Source organism: Bombina bombina, chromosome 5 (assembly GCF_027579735.1).
Source record: "Bombina bombina isolate aBomBom1 chromosome 5, aBomBom1.pri, whole genome shotgun sequence".
Classification (NCBI taxonomy): Eukaryota; Metazoa; Chordata; class Amphibia; order Anura; family Bombinatoridae; genus Bombina; species Bombina bombina.
In genome coordinates, this window is record NC_069503.1 from 1,100,331,704 (window position 1) to 1,100,348,339 (window position 16,636).

The 16,636-nt window shown below is 37.0% G+C and overlaps 1 protein-coding gene across 1 annotated transcript in view; it reads right to left on the reverse strand.

The window, feature by feature from the left end:
• Positions 1-441: 441 nt before the first annotated feature.
• Positions 442-16,636, reverse strand: part of COL22A1 (collagen type XXII alpha 1 chain) — a 667,744-nt gene continuing 651,549 nt past the window's right edge. Inside the window, exons 63-65 of the mRNA XM_053715381.1 lie at positions 15,449-15,631; positions 14,363-14,440; positions 442-3,600 (exon numbers count right to left, since the gene is read on the reverse strand). Of these exons, the coding sequence (XP_053571356.1) occupies positions 3,413-3,600; positions 14,363-14,440; positions 15,449-15,631 (449 nt within the window). The 3' untranslated portion in view covers positions 442-3,412. The remainder of the gene's footprint in view (positions 3,601-14,362; positions 14,441-15,448; positions 15,632-16,636) is intronic.

Sequence of the window (16,636 nt, forward strand, 5' to 3'; positions counted from 1 at the left end):
CATTTTCAACAAGTTTCAAATTAACTCATTTTATCAAAATAGCTTTGTTCTCCTGTTATCCTTTGTTGAAGGAGCAACAGTTCACTACATGGAGCTAGCTAAACACATTGGGTGAGCCAGTGACAAGAGGCATATGTGTGCAGCCACCAATCAGCACAGGGCTCTCAGCTGATCCTACCTAGGCATGTTTTTCAGGATGCTTAGATGACAAAGAAAATTAGATAATAGACGTAAAATGAAAAGATGTTTACAATTGAATGCTCTATCTGAATCATGAAAGTTTAATTTTGAAATTACTGTCCTTTTAGTTCCTATGTATAGGAAGGTTTTGCAGCATTATGAAGCTGCTATCTTTCCCAGCAGAACTTTTTCTATGTAGCAAGAAGTCAACGATAGCAATATAAATGAGTCTGAAGCTGATTAAGCAACTCACAGCTGCAATTTTCAGTAAATGTATTTTAATTTAACAATTTTCAATGTGCAAACATTTATATGCAACTGCAAATGAATATTCTTATGACTTTATTACAGATAAGTACAAGTTATACAGATTAAATGATATTTGTAACTTTATAAATATGTAATCTAAGTATGTTCAAAACTTTAATATTGAGTCGCCAAGATATATGTTTCTCTAGAGGTGAAAGTGTGTTTTCAAGAGGTGAAGACCTTTGAAATAGAGAAGTCCTAAAATAATATGAAAAGCTGATCGAAATGTGGTTTCTGAGAGATTATTAGCAAATTATTATTAATATTAAAGTGATTCAAAGTCAATAACCACATTTATTCTTATGTGGTTCAAATGGACTGGAATGGCCTTAAATGTACCTAGAATTGTCATGCAAGACACTTTGCACAGTTTTTCTAATGGACTGAACTTTAAAGGGATAGTAAACACCAAAAATGTTATTGTTTAAAATGATAATTACTTTATTTAATGTTCCCTAGTTTTGCATAACCAAAACTGTTATATTAATATACTTTTTACCTCTGCGATTGCCTTGTATCTAAGTTTCTGCAGACGGCCACCTTATCTCAGATCTTTTGACAGACTTGCATTTTAGTGAATCAGTGTTGACTCTTAAATAACTCCACAGGCGTGAGCACAATATTAGATGCATGGCACATGTGAACTAACGCCCTCTAGCTGTGAAAAACTGTCAAATGCATTTAGATAAGAGGTTACCTTCAAGGGCTTAGAAATTAGCAAATTAACTTACCTAGGTTTATCTTTAAACTAAGAATACCAGGAGAACAAAGCAAATTTGATGATAAAAGTAAATTGGAACATTTTTTTAAAAATTGCATGCCCTATCTGAATCATTAAAGTTTAATTTAGACTTTACTGTCCCTTTAATCCAATAAAAATAGAATCCCATGTAAAAAACCTCCAGAGTTTGTTACTGTTTGACAAATATCTTCCACCTCCTGCCTCTTGCTTCTATGGGATTAAATACTCACTGATATCAAAAACATACTCCTTAGTATTGACAAACTGAACATAAAATTTATAGTAGGAGTAAAACCTTAAATCACATAAATCTGCATTTATATGGATCCTTATTTATATAAGAATCAAGAAGTAGGTGCTAAAATTAACCATTTCAATGCCTTGCTATTTGAATCCATTTAATTCCTCATGATTTCAAATTGTAACTTTGTATAGCTGAAAAACTGTACCGCTGAATCTGCCAAATCGGTATGTTAGCATTATTGGGTATTTGGTTTGTATAATCCACGTTTGTTACGTCACACATGTACACAAATATCAGTGATAACTCTGCAGTTCACAAGACCTTAACAAATAAATTATAGCATGCAAAAAAAACATTTTCTGACAAAACACTTGGACCAAACTTTTAAAATAATAAAAACAAACTTAGGTTATTATTCTACCTTAAACATTTGGCTGCCAACGAGGGGGCAACTCATTGCTTGCATCTCTCTCTGGCAGCAAATGGGATTAAACATGGCAGTTGATGCCGGCCTTATCTTGTGCAATAAAACAAAAGGTTATGATATAATGTAGAATAACAGAGATCCAGTAATATTAAACACTGTTAAATTATAGAAGAAGGGTGTCCGACTTTATTCCATTAGGGCTACAGACCAGCCTCGGTTTAAATAATTAAATTTACTTAACCCTATATTACTCACTTATACTTTCTTATGGAAATGCTAAAGTCCTGGCAGGATTGTGACCCACTGGGAATAGAGAAGGACACCAATGTATAGTATATATATAATAATCGTCAATGAGAGTACAAATGCTTAAAATAATTCTACTACATATATTATTAATAAATGTTGTGGAATATAATCATCAGATAAGAAATTTCTTGTTAAAATGATCCACTTAACATATTCCCCCATGACTTGATAAATAAGCTGCAAGCTATTACATGCGTTAGAAATTGTTCCTTTAGTTTTATTCATGCAATTGAAATAGCATTTTAATAGGCATGAAAAAGTATCAAAAACAGCTATGTCAAAATACAAAGATAAAACTAAAGAAGCAATTTAATTTCATGTAATTCTCTTTGGAAACACACGTTGTGGAAACAACATTTTACAATATAATGTCTATTTAAGGGTACAATCTAATGAAAAAATGACATGCTCTTTTTCAGTAGATAATGTCATTTTGATATTGACCCTAAGTATATGTTGAACTCCCATTAAAGGGTTAAACACATACATATAAGTCTTGATTAGCAGTTGCAAGCCTTGGAAATCCTAAGCAGAACTCAGTCATCTGGAATGGCAGTCACATAACCTACCTCTGGCTGTGTTCTGCTCTGGAGCAACACGTTGTATGCAATAAAACATAAAAGGGCATTTTTTACATAAATCTATAACTTTACAGTATTGCCAGTATCACATTTTATAAGAAATAATATTAAATGTTATTTTTTTTCTGGGTGATACCATTAAAGGGCAAATGTTAATTAAATATCTGAAGCTATTACCACTCAACAAAACACAATCAGTATCAATGAAATAATTAGAAAGTCTATTTTCAGCACCTTGGAAAGCTCATAAGAACATTCAAGTTGAGGCCGTTGCTTGTTTCTTATTCAGAACGTTGCTATAGAACATTTCACTTTCAAAGCACATGTCCTTCCTTAAAACAAAATGTTTGTATTTCCCTGATTTAAGAATAAAACAATTCACATAATAGAAGAAAATAAAAGCCTTGACCGACCGGCAGCAATTACTGTTATTTGTTTTTTAAAAACAAAACAAAATCAAATTGAATCCCTTTATGCAAATTGCATTCTCTTAGCGTTGACAGGTCCAATGGACCCATTTAATCTTGTTAGACTTTTCCTTATTGAAGGTTCCTTAAACCAGCACTAGATTCAAGTCTCTGAAGTGAGTCCATGTAGACATAAAAGTTGCTCCATCCCAATTAGGGTCCTTTGATATTACCGGGCCTTGAAGCAAGACTTGCATAGTATGCACACTGGGATGGATCACATTGTCCAGTGGGACCTGGAGGTCCTTGAACTCCCATTGGTCCAGGTAAGCCTGGTTCTCCTTGAGATCCTGGTATGCCTGGAACTCCATCCTTTGCATATCCTGGCTCACCTTGTTGACCTAAAGACAAAAAAAAAATGTAAATCCAATGAATATACTGTGCATGTACACACTAAAAATGTATACCTATACATTAAAGTGTGTAGATGGCCAAATTCTGCACATCATGTCCTATTTCAGTCTTTAGATACTTGGCATAATTATACAGCGCAATGTGTTTGTTTTCAGTGTATACATGTTTGGCATCATTATGCAGAACAGAGTGCTCACCATTAGTGTATAGGCACCCATTATCGTTATACAGGGCAGCCTCTTCTGGGTTTTTTTTTTTTAAATGTATGAACCCATAACATCATTATAAAATGCAGCATATATTTTATCAGTTTAGACATACCTTGCAATAATTATACAGTGCAGCATTTTTATAAGTGTACATATGTCTTGCATTAGCATATAGTGTAGTGTATTATGTTAATATGTGTATAAATGCTCATTATAATCAATATACATTAACACTTGTCCAAATAAAGTGAGAGTGGTACTGGTCCCTTAGCCAACACCTGCCAGTACTCCACTGCAAGTTAAAGGGACACATTTTTTCTTTTGTGATTCAGATAGAGCATGCAATTTTAAGCAACTTTCTAATTTACTCCTATTATCAATTTTTCTTCGTTCACTTGCTATCTTTATTTGAAAAAGAAGGCATCTAAGCTTTTTTTTTTGTTTCAGACTCTGGACAGCACTTTTTTATTGGTGGATGAATTTATCCACCAATCAGCAAGAATAACCCAGGTTATTCACCAAAAATGGTCCGGCATCTAAACTTATATTCTTGCATTTGAAATAAAGATACCAAGTGAAGGAAGAAAATTTGATAATAGGAGTAAATTAGAAAGTTGCTTAAAATTGCATGCTCTATCTAAATCACGAAAAAAAAAAATTGGTTTCAGTGTCCCTTTAAGGTGATCTCTTGTAGGGCTTGAAAATGTTACAAAGATGCATTTGCAGCTTCTGAGGACTTTGTGTTCAGGCTTGTGAGAATAAGTCAGCAACCACAAATGCAGGGCACAATCTCTGCTTCTTATCCTAAATGGCAATGATAACACATCAAAGTCACTTGTTTGGGGCAATTGACAGGCCCTGCTCTCATGCAATTGGTTGTCCAAAAGCAGGGAACTAGAGTGAATAACAGAGCTCTTCGGTAGTCTTACATTTTTCCAAAGGGATTGCAGGTCTCTGCTTGAGAACTTGTCTACCAGCAGCTTGATACATTTTCCTGTTAGACATGTTAGTATCAGTCTAGGTATCATGGTTGAAAAGAAAAGAGGTCCTTCTGTCTTCAGGTTCATGTGTTTTATATTTTTTAAAACGTTTTTCTATTTGTTTTGTTATACAGAGCCACCACTTTTGAACATTATGTCATGCAGAAATGTATCATTATCACTATTATAGTTTTAATACATCAGATTAAAAGTCAAGAGTTTGATGTGATATTTGTATTTATATATATAGTAATCTATTGCTGGGGGTGGGGCAATATATGTCTTCGCCTGTGTAGCCAAAATTCATAGCACCGGCCCTCCACTTACACATACATATATATATATATATATATATATATATATATATATATTTATATATATATATATATATATATATATATATAAAAGAACTTATCTGATAAATTCATTTATTTCATATTAGCAAGAAATGAATTTATCAGGTAAGTTCTTACATAAATTATGTTTTCTTTCATGTAAGCGGCAAGAGTTCATGAGCTAGTGACGTATGGGATATTATATCCAAGATGTGGAAATCCACAGAGTCACTAGAAAGGGAGGGATAAAAATAAAAATAGCTATTTTCGCTAAAAAAAATGAATCCAAATAATAATTAAGTTTTCTTAAATTTCAAAAAACTCAAATCATAGGCAAATTAATCAAATTTAGATAACTGCCTGAATAACTTTTCTACCAAAGACTGCTTCTGAATAAGCAAATACATCAAAATGGTAAAATTTAGTAAATGTGTGCAAAGAAGACGAAGTTGCTGCTTGGCAAACCTGATCAACTGAAGATCCATTCTTGAAAGCCCAAGAAGTGGCAAACTGATTTAGTAGAATGAGCTGTAATTCTTTGAGGCAGAGACTGCCCTGTTTCCAAATAAGCCTTATGTATCAAAAGTTTCAACCAAGATGCCAAAGAAATGGCAGAGGCTTTCTGACCTTTCCTGGAACCAGAGAAAATAACAAATAAACTAGAAGTCTTTCTGAAATCCTTAGTAGCCTCAACATAGTATTTCAAAGCTCTTACCACATCCAAAGAAGAGATCGCCCAAGAGAATTCTTAGGATTAGGAAACAAGGAAGGAACAACAATTTCACTACTAATATTGTTAGAATTCACAACCTTAGGCAAAAAATTAAACTAAGTCCGTAAAACCACTTTATCTTGATGAAATATCAGATAAGGAGACTTACAAGAGAGAGCCAACAACTAAGAAACTCTTCTAGCAGAAGAGATAGCCAAAAGAAATAACACTTTAGAAGAAAGTAGTTTAATATCCAAATAATGCATAGGCTCAAAAGGAGGAGCCTGCAAAATCCTTAAAACCAAATTAAGACTCCAAGGAGATTTGATACAAACCAAAGCCTGAACAATACAGTGAATATCAGGAAGTTTAGCAATCTTTCTATGAAATAAAACAGAAAGAGCAGAGATGTGTCCCTTCAAAGTATTTGCAGACAAACCCTTATCCAAACCATCCTGAAGAAACTGTAAGATCCAAGGAATTCTAAAAGAATGCCAAGAGAAATTATGAGAGCCACATAAAATAGTTTTTTCCAAACCCTATGACTAAGAACTAAGCATTCAATTTCAATACCTTCAAATTTAGAGATTTGAGATCCTGATGAAAAAACGGCCCTTGAGACAGAAGGTCTGGCCTTAAAGGAAGTGGCCAATGCTGGCAACTGGACATCCGGACCAGATCTGCATACCATAACCTGTGAGGCCATGCTGGTGCTATCAGAAACACATGAGATTGTTCTATTATAAACTTGCAGATCACCCTTGGAAGAAGAACTAGTAAGCAGGTTGGTAAAACCAAGGAACTGCAAAAGCATTCACCAGCTCCGTCTGAGGATCCTTGGATCTGGAGTGATATCTGGGAAGTTTCTTGTTCAAACAAGAGGCCATCAAATCTATTTCTGGAAGACACCACATTTGTCAATCTGATGAAACACATCTGGATGGAGAGACCACTCCTCCGGATGCAAAGTTTGACGACTGAGATAATTCGCTTCCCAATTGTCTACTCCTGGAATATGAATCGCAGAAATTAAACAAGAGCTGGACTCCGCCCAAGAAAGTATCCAAGATACTTATTTCATTGCTAAAGAGCTGCGAGTCCCTCCCTGATGATTGACATATGCTACTGTTGTGATATTGTCTGTCTGAAAATGAATGAAAAGTTCTCTCTTTAACAGAGGCCAGGCCTGAAGAGCTCTGAAGATAGAATGGAATTCTAAAATATTGATTGGTAAACTCGCCTCTTGAGGTTTCCAAATCCCTTGTGCAGTTAGAGACCCCCAGACAGCTCCTCAACCTGTAAGATTTGACAGAGAGAGTTGAATGTTGGGATTTACGTATATCGGTTGTGATATCCGAGTATAATCCCTGCACCATTGATTCAGCATGCAATGCTGCAGAGGTCTCATATGAAAACTAACAAAGGGTATCGCGTCCGCTGCTGCAGTCATAAGACTTAAAACTTCCATGCACATAGCCACTGAAAGGAACGATCGAGACTGAAGGTTTAGACAAGCTAAATCCAATTTTATTTGCCTTTTGTCTGTTAAAGACATTGTCATGGACACTGAATCTATCTGGAAATCTAAAAAGGTGACCCTTGTTTGAGGAATCAAGAAACTCTTTTGCAAGTTGATCCTCCAACCATGCCTTTGAAGAAACCACACTAGTTGTGGTGTGAGATTCTGCTAAATGAAAAGAATGAGCTAGTACCAAGATATTGTCTAAATAAGGAAACACCGCAATACCCTGCTCTCTGATTACAGATAGAAGGGCACCGAGAACCTTCGAAAAAGATTCTTGGAGCTGTCGCTAGGCAAAATGGAAGAGTGACAAACTGGTAATGCTTGTATAGAAAAGAGAATCTCAGAAACCGATAGTGGCCTGGATGAATTGGAATATGAAGATAAGCATCCTGTAAGTCTATTGTGGACGTAAAATGCCCTTGCTGAAAAAAGGCAGATTAGTCCTTATAGTCACCATCTTGAAGCTGGGACTCTTACAAAATAATTTAATAGTTTCAGATCCAGAACTGGTCTGAAAGAATTCTCTTTCTTTGGGACAATAAATAAATTGTTGTCATATTGTCTGTCTGAAAATTAATGAAAAGTTCTCTCTTTAACAGAGGCCAGGCCTGAAGAGCTCTGAAGATAGAATGGAATTCTAAAATATTGATTGGTAAACTCGCCTCTTGAGGTTTCCAAATCCCTTGTGCAGTTAGAGACCCCCAGACAGCTCCTCAACCTGTAAGATTTGACAGAGAGAGTTGAATGTTGGGATTTACGTATATCGGTTGTGATATCCGAGTATAATCCCTGCACCATTGATTCAGCATGCAATGCTGCAGAGGTCTCATATGAAAACTAACAAAGGGTATCGCGTCCGCTGCTGCAGTCATAAGACTTAAAACTTCCATGCACATAGCCACTGAAAGGAACGATCGAGACTGAAGGTTTAGACAAGCTAAATCCAATTTTATTTGCCTTTTGTCTGTTAAAGACATTGTCATGGACACTGAATCTATCTGGAAATCTAAAAAGGTGACCCTTGTTTGAGGAATCAAGAAACTCTTTTGCAAATTGATCCTCCAACCATGCCTTTGAAGAAACCACACTAGTTGTGGTGTGAGATTCTGCTAAATGAAAAGAATGAGCTAGTACCAAGATATTGTCTAAATAAGGAAACACCGCAATACCCTGCTCTCTGATTACAGATAGAAGGGCACCGAGAACCTTCGAAAAAGATTCTTGGAGCTGTCGCTAGGCAAAATGGAAGAGTGACAAACTGGTAATGCTTGTATAGAAAAGAGAATCTCAGAAACCGATAGTGGCCTGGATGAATTGGAATATGAAGATAAGCATCCTGTAAGTCTATTGTGGACGTAAAATGCCCTTGCTGAAAAAAGGCAGATTAGTCCTTATAGTCACCATCTTGAAGCTGGGACTCTTACAAAATAATTTAATAGTTTCAGATCCAGAACTGGTCTGAAAGAATTCTCTTTCTTTGGGACAATAAATAAATTGTTGTCATATTGTCTGTCTGAAAATTAATGAAAAGTTCTCTCTTTAACAGAGGCCAGGCCTGAAGAGCTCTGAAGATAGAATGGAATTCTAAAATATTGATTGGTAAACTCGCCTCTTGAGGTTTCCAAACCCCTTGTGCAGTCAGAGACCCCCAGACAGCTCCTCAACCTGTAAGATTTGACAGAGAGAGTTGAATGTTGGGATTTACGTATATCGGTTGTGATATCCGAGTATAATCCCTGCACCATTGATTCAGCATGCAATGCTGCAGAGGTCTCACATGAAAACTAACAAAGGGTATCGCATCCGCTGCTGCAGTCATAAGACTTAAAACTTCCATGCACATAGCCACTGAGGGGAACGATCGACACTGAAGGTTAGTAAGCTAAAACCAATTTTATTTGCCTTTTGTCTGTTAAATTCATTGTCATGGACACTGAATCTATCTGGAAATCTAAAAAGGTGACCCTTGTTTGAGGAATCAAGAAACTCTTTTGCAAATTGATCCTCCAACCATGCCTTTGAAGAAACCACACTAGTTGTGGTGTGAGATTCTGCTAAATGAAAAGACTGAGCTAGTACCAAGATATTGTCTAAATAAGGAAACACCGCAATACCCTGCTCTCTGATTACAGATAGAAGGGCACTGAGAACCTTTGAAAAAGATTCTTGGAGCTGTCGCTAGGCAAAATGGAAGAGTGACAAACTGGTAATGCTTGTATAGAAAAGAGAATCTCAGAAACCGATAGTGGCCTGGATGAATTGGAATATGAAGATAAGCATCCTGTAAGTCTTTTGTGGATGTAAAATGCCCTTGCTGAAAAAAAGGCAGATTAGTCCTTATAGTCACCATCTTGAAGCTGGGACTCTTACAAAATAATTTAATAGTTTCAGATCCAGAACTGGTCTGAAAGAATTCTCTTTCTTTGGGACAATAAATAGATTTGAATAGAACCCCAACCCCTGTTCCTGTAGAGGAACTGGAACAATCACCCCTGAAAGCTCTAGGTCTGAAACACATTTAAAAAAAGCCTGAGACTTCACAGGATTTGTTGGAACATGAGAAAGAAAGAATCTTCTCACGGAAGGTCTCATTCTGAAACCTATTCGATACCCTTGAGGCACAATATTTTGAATCCACTGATTCTGAATGGAACCTGACCAAATTTCCTGAAATAATTTCAATCTGCCCCCCACCAGCTGAACTGGATTGAGGGGCGCACCTGCATGCAGTCTTGGGGTCCGGAGTTTGTTTTTTATAAGGCTTGGTTTTATTCCAATTTGAAGATGGTCTCCAATTAGAACCAGAGGCCTTAGGGGAAGGAGTAGACTTTTGTTCCTTATTCTGACGAAAGGAATGAAAATTATTGGGAATCTTAAATTTACCCTTAGACTTTTTATTTTGAGGTAAAAAAACTCCTTCCCCCCCAGTAATAGTGGAAATAATAGAGTCCAATTGAGAACCAAATAAATTCTTACCCTGGAAAGATTATCTAGATTTAGACACCATGTCAGCATTCCAAGATTTAAGCCATAAAGCTCTTCTGGCTAAAATAGCTAAATACATTGATTTAACATCAATTTTAATAATGTCAAATATAGCATCACAAATTAAATGATTAGCATGTTGAAGCAGAAGAATAATGCTAGACAAATCATGATCTTCTACCTGACGAGCTAAATTGTCCAACCAAAAAGTTGAAGCAGCAGCCACATCAGCCATAGAAATGGCAGGTCTAAGAATATAACCAGAATATAAATAAGCTCTTCTTAGATAAGATTCAATCATTCTATCTAAAGGATCCTTAAAAGAAGTGCTATCTTCCATAGGAATAGTAGTACCTTTGGCAAGAGTGGAAATAGCCTCATCAACCTTAGGGACTTTTCCCCAAAACTCTAAATTAGCCACAGGTAAAGGATACAAGTTCTTAAACCTAGAAGAAGGATTAAAAGAAGAACCAGGCTTAGACCATTCTTTAGTAATCATATCAGAAACAGCATCTGGAATAAGTAAAACCTCAGGAGCAACCTTAGAAGGTTTAAAAACAGAATTTAAACATTTGCTGGCTTTGTTATCAAGAGGACTAGACTCTTCAATACCCAAAGTAACCAGAACTTCCTTTAACAAAGAACAAATATAATCAATCTTAAACAGATAAGAAGATTTGTTAATTTCAGAATCTGAATCAGTATCCTCTGAACCAGAGGAATCCTCATCAGCAGAGTACATTTCAGTATGCTGTCGGTCAATACAAAGTTCATCAGAATTATTAGATGTTTTAAAAGACCTTTTACGTTTATTTGAAGGCGGAATAGCAGATATAGCCTTATCTATAGCTGCAGCAATATAATTCTTTACATCTGCAGGAATACCAGGTACATTAGACTTTGAAGGAACAACAGACGGTGTATTAGTATAATAAAAACATTATCCGCATGCAAAAGCTTATCATGACAGATGCCATATAATTGGGCTGAAGAAATAACATCAGTTAATTTACAACAGACACACTTATCTTTGGTAGAACTGTGTACAGGCAGCATAGTTTCTACAGCAACATTAGAGGCAGGATCAGACTGAGACATCTTGCAAAATGTAAACAGAAAAAAAAAACATTTAAACAAAATATCCAATTTCCTCATATAGCAGTTTCAGGAATGGGAAAAAATGCTTATGCTAAAGTAAGATGCAAAACAATAGCTCTTAACAATATGAAGAGAGCCAGAAGCATTAAAGGAAGAGAGGTAATATACAAAAACCTTTTTTGTCGCCAAGTATGACGCATGACGCAAAAGGAAGTAAAAAAATGTTTGGCGCCAAAGCTAACATCAGAAAATGACGCAACTTGCATCATAATAAGCGTGACTTCACACCAAAACAACTTACGTCAACAAAGACGCAGGAAATGACAAAACTTGCATCACCCTAGATGCAATTCCATGGCAAAAAAACAATTTGCGCCAAGAATGACGCAAAAAACTCCAGCATTTTGCGTCCTTGCGAGCCTAGTTTGCCCGCAAAAATTTTAGAAAACAAAGTCAAATTGAAAGAACTGGAACCCCAGGTAAGAAAAAAATTTAAACAATAATCTTCCCAAACATAAATTCCATACTGAAACTGATAGTCTGCAGAAAAGGGGAATATACATAGACCTGACTCTTGGCAAATATAAGCAAATACATATATTTAAAACTTTACAGCATAAACCGCCAAGCATAGCTGAGAGTGTCTTAAAAAATGATACATACTTACCAGAAGACACCCATCCACAGCAGACAGTCAAACTAGTACTGAAAAATATCAGCAGAGGTAATGGTATAGGAGTATAACGTCAATCTGAAAAGAGAGGCAGGGGATGAATCCCTGCGACCCATTCCAGAGAGCCTTTGACAGGATTTCTCATGGGTGAAACCACTAAATCAACAGGCAATACTCCCTTCACATCCCTCTGACAAACTCTGTACTCTGAGAGGAATTGGGCTTCAGAATGCTTAGAAGCGCCTATCAGAAGAAATCAAGCACAACTTATTTCACCACCTCCATAGAAGGCAAAGTTTGTAAAACTGAGGTATATGTGTGGTGGGAGGCGTATTTATAGGCATTTTGAGGTTTGGGAAACTTTGCCCCCTCCTGGTAGGAATGTATATCCCATACGTCACTAGCTCATGGACTCTTGCCACTTACATGAAAGAAATATATATATAAATATACATATGTGTGTGTGTGTGTTCATATGATTGTGTAAAGGCACATATATATGTATTTAGTCTCCCTATGGGAAAAAGGGGCAACCAGACATGGACTCCTTGCTCAGTGTGCTTAGAGGAATATGGCTACACCTCACTGACGAGGCTCAATGAAGGCCAAAATGATCGTCTGGGGTTGCTGTGTTCCTTGATCGGAGAGGAATTGCCTGGTATTTCGGTGCTGGACTGACCGTAATAGGCGGGATCAGACTGATATACTACAGGAAAGTTCTACTCTGTGAAAAACATTACTGGGCTAAAAGAAGCTGCACCCAGGTGATAAATCGCCATAGAACAGGCTAACAATAGTATTGAGCCAGTTGTTCATTCCTGTGAGTGTGCTTCTCTCTGTGTGTATATATATATATTTGCCGTTTTGTTCTAAACTTTGTTACAGGCCTGCAATGGATTATGTGATTTTGCATGTTATTTACATGGCTTTTAAACTTTTGTCCAATAAAGTTTTGTTTTTTTGGAAAAATATTTTTTGCCCTTTTCTGGAGCTGCGGGATTACAGAGTGTGTTTACTATATATATATATAAAACACGGAATGGAACTGCACTCTCATACCGGACCGGGTACACATCCAATGACCCTGCAACATGCTCAGCCCTGGGTGCCACTGGCACTCACAGGAAGCTGTGCTGTCCCCAGAGCCACAAGCAGTTAACCCCAGACAGGTCTGGGTGCAAGAACCATAGGGAAAATTACAAAACAAATTAATACAACACACAGAGAAAAGCCAGCACTCACTTACAAGCTCTCAGCTAAGATTTAAAAGCAAAAATGGAAAGGTTAGTCACCGCATCTGGCCAAATGGGACAAGCTCAGGTACCACGTCAAGGTCCTTTCCAATACCTGAGACCCTAAAACAGCCACACAATGCAAGCTTTCAAATCCAAACAAACTGAAAACAAAAAAAAGGTGCACAGGAATATGTAATCACCCTAGACATATACAAAACACGGAAGGGAACTGCACTCTCAAACTGGACCGGGTACACATCCTATGACCCTGCAACAAAACTCTATATTTTACTGTGTGTGTCTCTCCTTCCCACCCAGCAATGCAGGGAAGGCTTGTTCAGAGAGATACAACAACATTTGCCTTGCTAGTATCTTGTGAGTGACATCACAGTGCTAGGGGAACTTTTTAGATAATCTAATTTGAATGTACAGTCCCAGTATTATTAACAGTGAAAGTGCTCCCTGTTAACCCTGTGCTCCATTGTAACATTCTGCATTCCACAGGGCCTCTTTACTTTCTATGGGAGGCAGCTAACAGCAATACTTCCAAGTTCTGCCCCGTTCATAGAAGATTCAGATAGTTCTGCCCCTGTGAAGACTGCGTGATGATTTAGCTCCAAGCTAGAGATGTTTTAGAGAATTAGTCCCATGGTACGAAAGCAACAATAAAGCAAAAGTACAACTACGTAGGGGTTAGAGTTCTGTGATAAAGTATTAGCAAAAAAGTCAGAAGATGCTAAAGCTATTAAACATACAGCGGACTTAGGTCATAGCTTCCATAGATGCAAGAAGCAAAAACATTAGATTAAGCATAAGTATTATAGAGGAATTGTACATATAGAGGGGACTCCTAATCTACATAGGGAATTCCAGTAAATTCTCAAAGATAAAACCCACGTATTCTACTAGTGGGTAAAATCAGTGCCAGACAATTATAGTATTAAGCACTTGCAGTAATGGTACACACACAAACACAGTACATTTTATGATAACGTACCTGGAGCACCAGGAGGTCCAACATCCCCTCTCTGTCCAACACCTGATTCCCCTCTGTCCCCTTTATTTCCCCTGTCTCCTAAAAAAAAAAAAAAAAAAAGACACATTTTCAATAATATTATTAAAATAAAATGTCTGGAAGGTTTTAACATTTGATGAGTATAAAATCATTTTAACACCTGTATGTTATATTGTATAATTATATTATTGGTTTAAAGGGGCAGACTAGTCAAAATTAAACTTTCATGATTCAGGTAGCGTATGCAATTTCAAATAACTTTCCAATTTATTTTTATCATTAAATTTGCTTTGTTCTCTTGGTATTCTTTGTTGAAAGCTAAACCTAGGTAGGCTCATATGCTAATTTCTAAGCCTTTGAAGGTCGCCTCTTATCTTTTTCACAGCTCGACAGCATTAGTTCATGTGTACTATATAGTTAACATTGTGCTCATTCCTGTGGCGTTACCTAGGAGTCAGTACTGATTGGCTAAAATGCAAGACTGTCAAAAGAACTGAAATAAGGGGGCAGTCCTCAAAGGCTTAGATACAAGGTAATCACAGAGGTAAAAAGTATATTAATATAAACGTGTTGATAATGCAAAATTGAGGAATGGGTAATAAAGGGATCATCTGTCTTTTTAAACAACAACAGTTCTGGAGTAGATTGAATCTTCTATCACTTTTTCACTATTTACTACTCGTGATTATTATTATTATTATTTGTAGAGGTAGAGCACCAACATATGCTACAGAACTAGAAATAGATGGATTGTGCCATAATAACATTTACAAAAATGTCAAATACAAAAATGATGGAGGGGCGGAGGGTCTCGCCCATGAGCAGCTTCACAATGTAGGTCACCTTGTAAAAAGATGATATATAGGACAGATAGTCTTGGGAACTCACATGCTAAATGGTGAACCTACTTACAATGCCAGGAATATCATTGTTAAGCAAGTTGTTAAGGGGAAAGAATGTTTTGGAAACTTGGTGTAGTATAATTTATCTCCTCAAGTAAATCCTTGAAATACATCATAGCATACATGATATTTTATTCAGATGAATAAGGAAATTGTATACACAAACCTTTTGGACCCACTGGCCCTGCTGGTCCTTCAGATCCCATCTGCCCAGGTATTCCTGGCTCTCCTGGTGGTCCTGGTCTTCCATCGTGTCCATCTTTCCCAGGGGTGCCTGGGGGCCCTGGTCGACCTTGTGAGGACTTAATTTGTGCAGGCTGCATTTGAGACATGAGGAAGGCTACTTTTGCTGTAAAGTTGTAATAATCAGAAAGAAATTGTTATTAATCTCCACATATTGCTACAGGCAAAGAAAGTCAATAAATAGTCCACCAAAATATAATAAAAAACCTTTTATCCCTTTTCATTATAAGTAACATGAGAAGCAACGTCTATTTCTTTCCCTTTTACTTTGCACTGGTATTACAAGTTGTCAGCAATGTAAACATGAGCTCCCATTCACATTGCTGGAAAGCATTGGGCTCACAAGAGCGCGCTTCCATAAGTTCCATTGGGAGCCTTGTTCTGATGCCGTCAGAGATGGCAACAGAACCTAAGCGCAGCTCATGGGGTAGGTAGAGCAGCGATGGTAGCAAATTTAAATATATATGTATATGATTATTTCTAACACCCTACTCCCGCCAATTTTAGCCCCAAAATACAGGGAGTGCAGAATTATTAGGCAAATGAGTATTTTGACCACATCATCCTCTTTATGCATGTTGTCTTACTCCAAGCTGTATAGGCTCAAAAGCCTACTACCAATTAAGCATATTAGGTGATGTGCAGCTCTGTAATGAGAAGGGGTGTGGTCTAATGACATCAACACTCTATATCAGGTGTGCATAATTATTAGGCAACTTCCTTTCCTTTGGCAAAATGGGTCAAAAGAAGGACTTGACAGGCTCAGAAAAGTCAAAAATAGTGAGATATCTTGCAGAGGGATGCAGCACTCTTAAAATTGCAAAGCTTCTGAAGCGTGATCATCGAACAATCAAGCGTTTCATTCAAAATAGTCAACAGGGTCGCAAGAAGCCTGTGGAAAAACCAAGGCGCAAAATAACTGCCCATGAACTGAGAAAAGTCAAGCGTGCAGCTGCCAAGATGCCACTTGCCACCAGTTTGGCCATATTTCAGAGCTGCAACATCACTGGAGTGCCCAAAAGCACAAGGTGTGCAATACTCAGAGACATGGCCAAGGTAAGAAAGGCTGAAAGACGACCACCACTGAACAAGACACACAAGCTGAAACGTC